The sequence below is a fragment of the Oncorhynchus tshawytscha genome, linkage group LG14 (genome assembly GCF_018296145.1).
Source record: "Oncorhynchus tshawytscha isolate Ot180627B linkage group LG14, Otsh_v2.0, whole genome shotgun sequence".
Lineage (NCBI taxonomy): Eukaryota > Metazoa > Chordata > Actinopteri > Salmoniformes > Salmonidae > Oncorhynchus > Oncorhynchus tshawytscha.
In genome coordinates this window covers 15,353,291-15,366,736 of record NC_056442.1, presented here as the reverse complement: position 1 = coordinate 15,366,736, position 13,446 = coordinate 15,353,291, and the positions used below count along the sequence as shown (strand labels likewise).

At 41.0% G+C, this 13,446-nt stretch overlaps 1 protein-coding gene across 3 annotated transcripts in view; it reads left to right on the top strand.

The window, feature by feature from the left end:
* Positions 1-13,446, top strand: part of LOC112266605 (neural cell adhesion molecule 2) — a 411,111-nt gene that overhangs the window by 330,275 nt on the left and 67,390 nt on the right. For all 3 annotated transcript variants that reach the window (XM_024444231.2, XM_024444230.2, XM_024444229.2), the window contains exons 7-9: positions 26-195; positions 7,352-7,497; positions 10,907-11,057. In XM_024444231.2, coding sequence (XP_024299999.1) covers positions 26-195; positions 7,352-7,497; positions 10,907-11,057 — 467 coding nt within the window. The remainder of the gene's footprint in view (positions 1-25; positions 196-7,351; positions 7,498-10,906; positions 11,058-13,446) is intronic.

Here is a 13,446-nt window from a genome sequence, read left to right as displayed (position 1 = left end):
ACCTGTACTGTCTCTCTGCACACAGGAAGGGCCAGCAGTTGGAGAGGTCAGAGCAATATGTCCTCAACACCATGGAGGCAGGCAGGAGTACCCTGACCATCCGCAACATCATCCAGGGGGACGGGGGCGACTATACCTGCCGAGCCACCAACAAGGCCGGGGCAGAGGAGAGGGAGCTCTTCCTCAAAGTGTTCGGTGAGTGTAGCAGCATGTTCTTCGTGGGCATCCATACTTATGTTATGACACTCTCAAATTGAAGTAAACATGTCAAATGGTCTCGCGTCACATTTAATAATTACAACCAACATATAATGTCCTTCTCAGCCATCTTAATGTCATCCTGCTACTGTACCTGGATTTTATCTGGTTATTTGATTCGACCAGAACCAGAATTGGACCTATAGTTGATGTCATTTTAGCATACCCATTTACTTTTGCCTATAGAAATCTAAAGTTTTTCTTTAGATTTCTATAGGTATTAGGCACTATAGAACGCTTTTAACATGTTTACTGTGTATTCCTTGATGTTCCTCGGAAGTGTAAAGTCTTGGACCTTAAGCACGTCTCTCTATGAATAATGGATTGGAATGAAAGATGCTGCATCTTGAGAGTTACAAACTGCAAATTCCGCCATAGGCAGTAGGCACTATAATAATCTACATGTTTCCTGTGCATTATAAGCAACATATTCCAACATAAGCTACATATTCCTGAGTATTACCAAAGATTTTTTATAAATAACCTAAGATAGACCACAGCCTGTTGTTTCCAATGAGAAGAAATAAGTCATAGTGGGCAGAACAAGCATGGAGGGGGGCAGAACCAAGCACGAGCATTCTAGAACAGGGCTCCCCAAACCTGTTCCTGGAGAGATATCGTCCTGTAGGTTTTCGCTCCAACCTTATTCTAGCGCACCTGATTCTAATTATTAGCTGGTTGATGGGTTAGTTACAACTGGAGTTACAGCGAAAAACCCACAGGAGGGTGGCTTTCCAGGAACAGGGTTGTAGAGCCCTTACCTAGAATGCATTTCCATATTTCCATTAGGGTGAACACATACTCTGTGAAGTGCACGTGTGTAATAACTATATCCACCCTTTTTTAAACTTTTGCAAAAGGTAAAATCGACTAAATTTTGTCCACTCTGTTCGTAAAAGATTCTAGTTTTGGGAACAGAAAACTATATTGTGATCAAATGTTTAATCGATGAGAACATTTGCATAATGTCGGCCAAAATCCATTTTGTTCCATCTGCCGGCCACTGGGCTTCTTCCTATCACCATATTTGTCATTGAGTGGAAACGGCAACCAGATGCTTCACAATTATACATCTGGTGAAATATCTGGCTAATTGTTCTATCTGTGTTATTATGAATACATATTGATTTGAATATAAGGTGTTTCGTCTTGAGCGCAACAAACAGCCAATTCCTATTCACCAAGGAAAACTATTATTTCAGAGGAAAACATTCACCATACAAATCGAATCAAAGTGTATTTGTCACGTGCGCTGAATGCAACAGGTGTAGACCTTACAGGTGTAGACCTTACAGGTGTAGACCTTACAGTGAAATGCTTACTTACAGGCTCTAACCAATAGTGCAAAAAAGGTATTAGGTGAACAATAGGTAAGTAAAGAAATAAAAACAACAGTAAAAAGACAGTGAAAAGTAACAGTAGCGAGGCTATAAAAGTAGCCGGGCTGATTGAGGTAGTATGTACATGTAGATATGGTTAAAGCGACTATGCATATATGACTATGCATACAGTTGCGTACAGTTGCCACTACCTCAACCAATCATCCAACAACATTAATCTAATACAATTCCAGATTTATTGTGCAGTCGGTGACAACCTGTTCATAAACGTTTACATTTAGATTTTCATAAAACTGCCAGCATATTTCCTCCCTGATTATTCTGATGGAGCTCTTTCCTCTTTAAGAAAATATATGGGGATTTGTGCTCTAGTAGTCATCAAGATCCTTTCAAGGCCAAGGATCCGGTTGTTCTTCAAAATGCACATTTTAAATGAACAAGTTAGCAGAGGGCTTGAGTTTTGTTTCGCAAAGTGCGGCGTGAAACACAGTTGTAAGGTAGTTTTATTACCCCTGACAGTTGAGAGAGCAGGGGATGAAGAGAAGAGAGCCCGCAGAGCGCTGCACTGGCTGACATCTGGTCTACCATGAAACATCAATTTATATAAGGGTCTTTTATATAATTTTTAATTTATTAATAATAATAATTGCTTTGTTTAAAAAGTAACGATACTTTGGAGATTTTATTTAACCTAGAGTGAGCGAGAAAAAGGCAATTCTTGAACATGGGGTGAGACATTCTCACTCATTTGTATATAAAGCCGCCAATAATTACATTTGGAGGATTCTAAATTAATATCTAAAGGTCATTTTCCATTAGGATCTGTGAGAATATCTGAGAATATCTAAGGGGCTTTTATATATTTCAAAATAAATTAATAATAATAATAAACAATATTTTGAAGATTTCGTTTTCATTTAACCTGGAGTGAGTAAGAAAAAGGCCCTTCTTGAACATGGGGTGAGACATTCTCACTAAAGCCAGTTTGTTATTTATAATTACTTATTTCTGGAGAAACCTAATTTGATTATTTAGCAGACATCACTTGCTTATATTCAGTCAACACATATATCTTAAGAATATCATGGAATATTAATTGAACATTTTCGTTTCTCCATGCTTGTCTCAGAGCAGCGCGAAACGGTGCTGAAATAGATGTCAACAGTGGGAAGGCTATTTATAACAATATTTTGGAGATTTTGTTTTCAGAAAAACGACAGTGAGCAATTGTAATCTGTATAAAGGCCAAAATAATATTTATAAAGGACAAAATATAGCCCTGCTAATAGCCATAATGTTCTGTAGTTTCGCCCCAATGATTCATCTGACGAACAAAGACCCTCGCGTCCTGCAGGCCCAGGCATGGATCATAGCTGGCGGGACATTCAATGACGTCATCTTCACAGTCCAACCAACCGTGGCCCGTGAGCAATGTGCTCAAAATTGCTACAGAAAATAAGGAAGAAGATGAAGCAAGCCAAGTCCCAAGTATCCGCTCAAACAATTTCTCGCCAGGGACCAGGCCCATATTTGATTTTTGATGGTAAGTTTGGCTATTTACAAAGCAAAAGGTATATAAAATATTGTAGCCTACACCTCACGGACAGTTATCTATAATAATTCACTCTTGCCTCCTTTTTCAGGTATCGTGGCTCGTGATTTCTTTGAGGAACAAATCATCAAGAGATATGCTGGACCCTATGTCAGAGTGGTGTTTCTGGGACCACATCGTTTCTTTCAAGGTAGGATTATACTAATATTTTGTTATATTTAGGCCTATTTACATGTATATTTCTATTATTGTACCTAATGTTGGCTGTTAGGCTAAATAAATAAAAAATCTTCTCCAAATGCAGACAATGGCCCAAAACGCATTGCCGCCCGGGTTTGCATTACAAATGAGGGCATAAACTGGGTCAAGACGCCAGCGAGTAAGAGTAAGTAGAACTTCATGTAGTTAAATAAAGGTGAAATAAATAAAAAATAAATAAATATATTTCTTTAGTGGCAACTGTATGCAACTGTATTTCTTTCTTTCTCTACATGTAGGTCTCCTAACTTAAACCTGATCGAACTTGTTTGGCATCAACTGAAAACATTAATCCGTAACTGCCAAGACGACATGGAAAGATTAACTGGTCAAGGCCATCAAGATGTTTTGGCTAGAGAAATTGACCATACAACAATGCAACAAATACACTGATCATCTCATCAATCATCTCACCCGTGGTCATGGAGCTGGGTGGAAGTGCGACTAACATCTGCATTTGAATGTATTTTTTCTCGTTATTTTATTAACGAAAGCATAAAGATGTTGATGAAGAAATACTGTACTGCTGTTTTGAGTTAGAAATGTAACAGTTTAGAGTACTTAAGCATCAAATACATTGCAAGTTGAGGGATTTTCACAATAGTAGCCGGGCTATAAAAAGTATATTGTCCTGCTAATAGGAAACATTTGCATGATGGGCTACACCTGCTACAGTACTAAAGTACACTTGTGGAAAACAAGTGTTAGAAAACCTGTTTTCAAAATGCCTCCAGTTGTCCATCACTACAGTAAATAAAAACACAGCATCTTGTTTACATTCTTTATTGTAACCACAATAAAGATACAAAATAATTTGTATAATTTGTCATTTCTAACTACCTTTTCAATTACTTTTAGAGTTTGCTATTTACAAATGTTTGCTTTTCATTATTAGTTACATTGTTTTAGACTTTTTTCTTTAAATGATTGCTTTTATGTAGGATGCTACATTTTTGACCAGTTGCAATTGTATGTAGGCCTAATAAAGAAAACCCTACTACTAGAAGGCTGTTAAGCCTCATGGCCTACCTCAGCCAGGAAAGTTATTTTATATAGGTCTAGGCGCCAAAGAAATAGACTCCAATTAAACCCTCTTGTTGTTTGTAAAGTCAAATTAAAATGAAGATTATGGTTGAAATGAATTGTTTGACTGCTGTAGCTCTTCTCCATCTGTTGGTGTGCAACATTTACATAAGTTAGTTATATTTTCAGCACCAGCCACTGTTCACCTCCTATTGATTGTGCTGCGGTTGCCAGTTGTTTTTTTAAATGTAACCTTTATTTAACTAGGCAAGTCGGGTAAGAACAAATTCTTATTTACAATGACGGCCTACCATAGCCAAACCTGGATGACACTGGCCTTCTCTATGGCGCTTCCAATCATGGTCAGATGTGATACAGCCTGTTTTCGATCCAGGGACTGTAGTAAAGCCGCTTGCACCGAGATGCAGTGTCTTAGACCGCTGCTCCACCCGCGGCCAAACCTGGATGACACTTGGCCAATTGTGCGCTGCTCTATAGCACTTCCAATCATGGTCAGACAAATGCTCACTGCTTATTTCATGACATTATTATGCAGGTCTCAGAGCAAATAGCCTGGATTGTTACTCCCATCTCGTTCCTCTCCCTATTCCACGCATCATTCTCCCCCTGAAGTGGCTCGCTTGTCGGCGTGCTGGCAGGATATGGCAGCACCTTCGGTTATGCGTCAAGTATTCAGCATAGCAAGTTTGTATGAAGGTCTGGTTATTCACAGGCAAATAGTAATATGCTCTTAACCGCTCTGGTGACAAACAAACTTTTCTGCCCTGTTTTCAGTCGTCCACATGGCTGGGGGAACCTCTTCAGATTAATGCAGATGAAGGGAGTTAGATATGCATAGGAAGTGTAGTGTACCTTTTTTTTCCTTCTGTATATATGAATTACAAATCAGCCTTTACTTAAATCATGTTTCTAGTCTATTACATAGTTACACTGTGTAATCATTGATGTCCCAGGAGCAGGTGTGGTAAACACTGTTGAAGTGTATAATTGTAATACATACATGCAGACACTGCACAGCAGTTTGAATCACCTGATATTGGATATGACCGGAAAAAAACTGGCTAAATAGCGATTTTCGTAAATTAATTTTATGACAAAAAAATATGCACAATCATTTATTTGTCTCTACTAACATATTCCTCTGAATTATACTTTTTTTTTGCTTGACTCGTTGTGACATTATTACTTACATATTTGCTTCCACCGTAATGTTTTGTCAGCCATCTTTGCTGAAGAAAGTCACCAGCGACGGGTGGCTCGTGTCGAATTAGTCTTTGGAACCACTCAATATGATTGGTCAAATATAAACCTTGGGACCCAAAATGCACAATGAGTGCTCTAACTCCCCCTTGTGGTGGTCTGGAGCAATGAAGCCATAGCGTTGGGTACCTCTAAGTCCCGGGGTGTAAGCTCACAACTTTTAAAGGAGGACCCACTGTAGGCAATATTGAAATGGGAATCTAATCTTCATGTTAACAAAACTTGAAGCAAAAGCTTATTTTACACAATAATGTGTATAAGAGAAGACCTTGATGAAGCTATTGGCTAAATGCATTCCATTGTGCTACCAAGAGTCGCTTAATATCTTTTCATCTTCAGGTTGCTCCACTGAGCAGTTATTCGTCTATAAAGGAGAAGACACACTTGCACAGAATTTACCATCTCTTATACCTGTTGTTCAGAAGCTTAAGCCCATTCCCATATCATATTGATAAATACTATCATATTTAATTTGAAGGGGGTAAGATATTGTTCATCCTTTACAGCAACTTTCCCACCCTGGAGTGAATCATAGGCCTCATCTGTGTATCGCTGCTTGGTTCCCACTAGGGCCTCTGGGTGTAAATAAAAATGTGTTGTAGTACTTGAATCAGGTCTCAGGGCCGTGTTTGAAAGTATTTAGCTTACCTTGAAATTGTTTTTTTGTACGTACATGTGCATGTGCGTTAGTGTGTTAGTGCATATAAGCATATGTGTGTGTATGACCCTGTTACGTGACAAGCTCTAAATCCCCTTAGATGGCTCATCCACCCTAAGGTTCACTCTTTTTGAAATGACAAACAACTTCTTGATCTCGCCAAGATAGCTTTAAAAACCAGACACACTTTAGGCCTATTTCTCCATTAACTTCCATTTCTTCACAGTTTTACAGCCCTTGCTACTTTACTTTACTTGTACAGGTTGTCATTTCTTTTTTATATTGCACACTATTTGCCCATGACACACGTGACGTTCGGGCGCTAGCTTAGACGGCCATGTCTGAGAGAGTGACTTAACGGTGAGCGGATCTCTACACCACAGCCACAATTCCCCACTCCTTAATGCTGTTTATCGGGGGCGCTCAGCATTTAAAAAATGGTTTGTCTGGAAAAAAACTATTTTGAAGAGAAAAGGAGGAGTATAGGAGTTGTGAGAAAGAGGTTGTAAGGGAGTAGGGAGACGTAACTCAAAGTCCTGGTTGTCTGTCTGGTTGTCAGTCTTGGCACGGTGTGGACAGGGGACTCGACTGTACAAAGGACTACTTTTTCTCGAGGCTATAAACTGTGATGCACACCCCTTCTTTCAGAAGTGGAAAAGTATGATTCTGAGCAGAAGATTTAGATCATAGGGCCTCAATAGTCAAGCCCAAAGTCGTCTATCCTCCAATACATGGTGTTAGCACTAGGCGTCTGTCTAAAATTATTGTCGTTCTCTTTCTCCTCATCTCACTTTCTTAATTTCACTCTGACTCCCTATCTCTCTCTCTCTCTCTCTCTTTCATCCCCCCTCTCATTCCCTCTATCTCTCTTGGTCCCTCTCCTGCTCTCTCTATTTCTCTCTCTTTTATCTATCTTGGACGCTCCCCCCTTCTCCCTCCCTCTTTTTAAATTTCTCTCTTTCTCTCTCTCTGTCCCTCCAGTCCAGCCACACATCACCCAGCTGCGTAACGTGACGGCGGTAGAGGGCAGCGCCGCCATGATCTCCTGCGTGGCTGAGGGGGAGCCGCTCCCTGAGATCTCCTGGAGGAGAGCCAGTGACGGTCAGAGCTTCGCCGATGGAGACAAGGTAACCCTGGGCTGTCACCTGCTCTTACTTCCGCCCTCCTTTTCATTGTATGTTGCCTACTGTTGCACACTACTGGTACCCGTATCACCCTTTCTAGACACATACAGTCCCACGCAAGCAAGCATGCAAATACACACACACACACACACACACACACACACACACACACACACACACACACACACACACACACACACACACACACACACACACAGACAAGGTAACCCCGTTGTCCCTGCTTTTACTGTCCACCTTCCACTTACTGCATTCTGCCTACAGTCACACAAAGTACCGTCCTCAACCCTCTCTCACCCTTTATTTCTTGCTCAGACCAGATGGCCGGTATTAACAAAGAGCACGTCTGAGGAGAATGCTCACCTTTGAGGATGGATGTGACTGGATCATAGAGTAATTCTCAGTACCGAGAAATTTTTTGAGTATACGTTTTGTGGGCCCAGTAATTCCAACATCTCCTTCCTAGAGCTCTTTAGAGGCACCACGTGATATCCACCATGCAATAAGGTATATGTGAAGTAAAAGATTGTTAATTGTGTTACTGAACAAAGAGAGAAAGGTAGGCCATAGGGTAAGCTACCTCATCCAAAGATTAGTTATACTCAACAGTGTATCATGGTTGGATGCCATTGGTGACTCATTTGAAACAAAACCATGTTGTATACGACTAGGATGTTTTCAATGAAGACCATTAATCTCTGAGATTCTCGGAGCATACATTGTGAAACATAGTGCCTCAACATACAAAGGTTAAAGAAATGCTCTAATCATGGCTAAGAGTAAACAGACAGCTACCATGTGTTTTTCTGTCATTGTCTCAGTAGCCGCCGAGCACTAATGCTTTTCGAGAGGCGCTGCATTAGCAAAGATGGCTTCTGCTTTCCCCGGGAAAAAAGGTCAATGGCTGAGATAAATGAATGTGTGCGTTGGCGTAATCCGCTCAACTTGATAAATCAAGGCACCGAATGAGAGTAAATACTTCTTTGCACGTTGAGGCAAATGAAATTATGGAAATGTGAGTGTCAAGCAACACACCTGAATGTATGGGAAAGAACAAACTTGGGCTTTGTGTATACTGCTTCCTTGATGGATGGCCATGTTCATTTAGGTGAAAAGCTAGTCGCCGCTTCTTTCAATCTTTATATCCAGACACAGCCAGCGTGCTGCTCTCTATTCTCTTATCCAGTACCATAAAACGTAACTCCACTACTTTTATGTCGGTCTTGTTTTGTCTCCTTTTTGCCATGTCGCTAGCCAACTTGCGTATTTGCTTCTCATTAAAGCAAATACAAACCAAGCAAACTAGCTGAGAAACAGTGTACGCTGACTGAAAGTCAATGATACATAGTAACACAGCATTGTGGGTTTCTGTTTACCTGTTTTCTCTTCTCAATGCCACTGGCGAGGTTATGCTAGCACTAGCAGCGAGCCACTGCAGCTCCCCATTCACGACAGCTTAATAAGGTCTTACAGTGAGACGACACTCCCAAGGTCAACAGCCACAGCCACTGTATCTTAACTGAATGAAGAGGAAAGGAAAAATTATGCATCTTGTTTTAACTGATCCAGAGCCAGCACTAATACCATCGGAGAACTTTGCATTGGGTTACTTAGAGTTCAGCTTTGTAGATATCTTATTTAAGATCGTGTGTGATCATTGCAGGGTGTAGCAGGGCATGTCCAGTGTCCTCACATCAGATGGAGAGGGCTTCCACTGATCTGCTCTGCTCGCCATCTTTCATCTTCCACCTACCTTTACCTCTCTCTCTCTACCGATCTCTCCCCTTTTCCTCTTGCTATGTGGGCTTGATGTCTCATTCTCTCTCTCTTTCTCCCTCCTTCTGTCTGTCTGTGTCTGAGTGTGTGCTCCTGCAGTGCCTCCTGTCCATGTCAGCTCCTCTGCACTGCATATCAAACAGGCTAGTGTCTCAGTCCCTCCCTCCCTCCCTCTCTCTCTCTCTCCCTCCTCCCTTTTCTCCCCCCATCACATCCCTCCTTCTCCCTAGAGAGAGCATCCCTTCCTCAGCCAGTGGAACCTGGGAATAAATAACCCACATCTAGGAGAGAGAGCAAGAGAGATAGAGAATGCATAAAGCCCAGAGTCAGCATTCTCTTCCTCTGGCAGATTTGCTGTTTATTTGACAGTGTTTCTATTCACTCCAAATGCAATGTCCAGTTCCACTCCTGAATTGTTCAAATGGACTGTGGAGGGCACCTGCTGTATATGTGCAGTAGCACACTGTGACCATCCTACTGAATGCACCACTTTCATAGCCAACCACAATTATATTAAAAATAATTACATTCAAGGTAAAATAGGATCAAACCCACTTTAATCTACACAAGTGACGATTCACGCGAGATCAAACCAACTGTATTATACCCTTTACCACTCCTTAAAGGGAGGCCTCTTTAACCTGGCAGTAGCGAGAGACTGTGTGAGCTGAAATGACTGCAAGAGACCTCACAGTCAGGGCTAATACGACTGAGGCATTTTATAATCGGCATTAACAGCTGGAGCTGGATATGCATTGATTGTTTAGGGAGATCTATAGAGTGGGCGTCGGAATCAGTGTGAGTCTGCCACATCTGCACACTGCAGGGGCGAGCTCTCAGGAGACACCAAGGCTCAAAACTAAAGGAGAAGGGAGGAAAATGACACAGAGATGGGTCCCAGAGGGTGGAGAGATATCTATGGGCCAAATTGGCATGGGAACTCCAGGGGTTACGAATACTGGGCCCAGTCCTGCTGGTTTCTAACCCTAGGACTTGATTAATCAATTGCAGTTACTATCTGCTTACGGAGTCAACACAGCTAGCACAGCTGAGTTCAAATAGTATTTGTTTTCTTTCAAATATTAAAATCACCAATGGACTAGTCCCAAAAGTGCAAAGCCCGCCCATCTTGCACACCAGACAGGCTTGATCAAACTCTCAAAGTATTCGAAGAACCCAAAATATCTCCTTTCTAAGTGATCACGCTGAGCCAGTTTGTCTTTGTTAAGTATCACTGATGATTACAAGGAATGATTGCTGCTCCCAATCTAATTGACCCTTGGCATCAAATTGAGACCATCTGTCTTCACAGTTCTCTATCTAATTATTGCAAATCAATTGATAGTCAATCACATTAATCCTAGCCTGAGGCGTAAAACTGACTTTACATCAGATACTTGGTTTGACTGAGTGTCAGGGGGGTTTAACAGTTTTGAAGGTGTGTGAGTTTGTTATGGAGTAAAAAGTCAACAGAAAAAAGTGTATGTGTGTGGATGAAGTGGATAAAGCAAATTATTCACATGAGATGTACAGTATGCAATACATTCACGATCCATGTGTGTGTGTGTGTGTGTGTTTCTGTGTTTGTGCGTGTGCGCATGCATGTGTGCCTGCACAGAGCCAGGATGGGCGTGTGGACGTGCGGGGCCGCCATGGCAAGTCCATGTTGACCATCAGTGGGGTGAAGCTAACTGACTTAGGCCGTTTTGACTGTGAGGCCCTCAGCAGGATCGGGGGCCACCAAAAGAGCATGTTCCTCGATATCGAGTGTAAGTACAGTTTGAGAACAAAAACACACATGCCTACACAGATACAGTATACACACAAGTTTGCACATCTGCACAGTATACAAACAAAGGGAATGGTGCACAGCCGCTACCTCGCTTTTTAACCAAGGTGCATGAATAGAGGCTCAAACTGAAGTAGAGATAAGATTCTCTATTGGAGGACAATGGAATTTAATTTAAAAAAGCTTCTTCATTATTACATCTAAAACCAATACAACTTGTTTGCACAAGCAAAGCATCAAAACCACACACACAAATCTGCTGACTTGTAATATTCCAGAACACAGTTCAATTCAATCCAATGGTGCTTTAAACCTTTGATGCATACAATCACATATTTGTGATCATTGTTGAGTGGCCCCTGCAGTGTACCATTGCAAATATGTGATTGTAAACAGTAGCAACAGAACATCTGATGCAACAAACGTGTCTAAACATTTGTCTGAAAGCATCTAAAAAATGTTTTGTACTGATGTCTTCAACTTTATTTCTCAATTTCACTTTTTATTGTAAAAGATGAATGCGATCTTCATCATCCAAACATCACACGAAACACATCGACAGCCAAACTCATTCCATAAACTAGTCTAAATAACAGGTTACGCTAACAAAAAACAAAACATAAGTTAGCGACCTAAAAGTTAGATTTGTTTACAATGTACCACATCTCTGGTGAGCACAAGGGAGAAATGTAATACTGTTTAGAAAATAGCTGTGTGTCAGCTAAGCTAACAGCAGCTAAATACTTTATGATGGTAGCCATGTTTGTTTGTTTGACAAGCGAAAAGTCCGTAATCCCAGAATGCCATTCATTATAAGACCCAAACAAACATAGTCAAAGAAGGCTGCGCCCATTGCCTGAAAAAAATAGAAGCACATGACTTGACAAGTTGTTTACCGTTTTTAACAAATCACAAAGGACACAGATGATCACCCCAAATACAAGCCTACTGCCTAGCCTAGCCGTAGCGCGAAACTAGACAGGGATGAAACTATTTTAGAGGGGTTTTCAAGTCCATGGGCTGTAGAAATGGGGGAGGTATTGTGTGGAGATATGATGCAGGAAATACTACTATAATGGGGGATTTATCAATAAATGGGGAGCAAACACAGGAGAAGTTTATACGCTAAATAAAAACAAAACCCCTTGAAAGGGGGTCTGAGCTGGCAACCATGAGTTACCGTAGTTACAATCTGATGCCGCATTCAAAACAACTGGGAACTCAGAAATCTCCGACTTGGGAAAACTAGTTTTGAACAGTCGTCCAGCTTGGGAAATTGGGCCTCTTTATAAAGCTCCAACTTTCTGACCTGAAAATCACTAATGTCCTGATTTGATCTCGTATTTTTCCCAGTTCCCAGTTATCTTGAAAACACCATAAGTCAGTCGAGTGAACTATGCCCTCACTTCATTTTTTTTTACAACATCTTTGGTCTGACAGACGCTTACGTGACAACCAGAATGCATTGTATGATATCAACAAACATGGCGGCACACATAGCTGGCAAATAGCTTAGCATTAGCTCATCATAATCAGTACACATAATATGTGTCCATTAAATCTATGCAAGAGTTGTAAATGCATGATTTGTCACTAGTACTTCAAAACGTGAATAAAACAGTAAATACATTACATTACATACATATTATATGCTACAGCAGGAACGACAACACAATATACAGAAAATAAGGAACTTACTTTGATAGGAACGCACACGTCCAAAGTTATTAGCTGTGAATGAACAGCAATGAAGGCAATGCGGGCGCCAGCCAGAAACTGTGCCAGGTGGGAAAAGTTTGTGCAAGACCTGTTCTGCCTAGAGATGTGCAATGTCTTCATACTTGATCTGGGGAAAAACTGGGGAAGTGCTTGGGTTTGTCCGGCTCAGTCTCAAACATAAATTGTCACCAACAGTGACATGGGCTACTTCTTATGTGAAGTAATGATGAGGCGTAGTACACCTCCATTCAATCTGTTGTTAGAAAATAAAACTTGTTAGAAAATACTAAAAAGTTGACAAGTTGAAACAGCCTATAGATAATTAGCAGGCAGCATGCCTTGGTTTGAGGGCAGCGTAGGTTAACTGTCTTGTTGCATAACAACCACATTTTGGAACAGTGAGTGGATTCTGACATCACACACATAAAAAACTCACGTTGGAGCGACCATTTGAGATATTTGGAACTCGCGTGAAAGGCTAATGGCATGAAACACACATGTAATAACTGCACCTCAAGTAGAGATGCAATTGCAATAAGCAACTATATAGACCCAGGTGTCTGTCTTTTCTAACAAACTTGCTATAAGTGGCACCCTTTGAGGTGAGCATGCATGACAACACTGCCCTCACTTTTCCCACGCCACCCTTG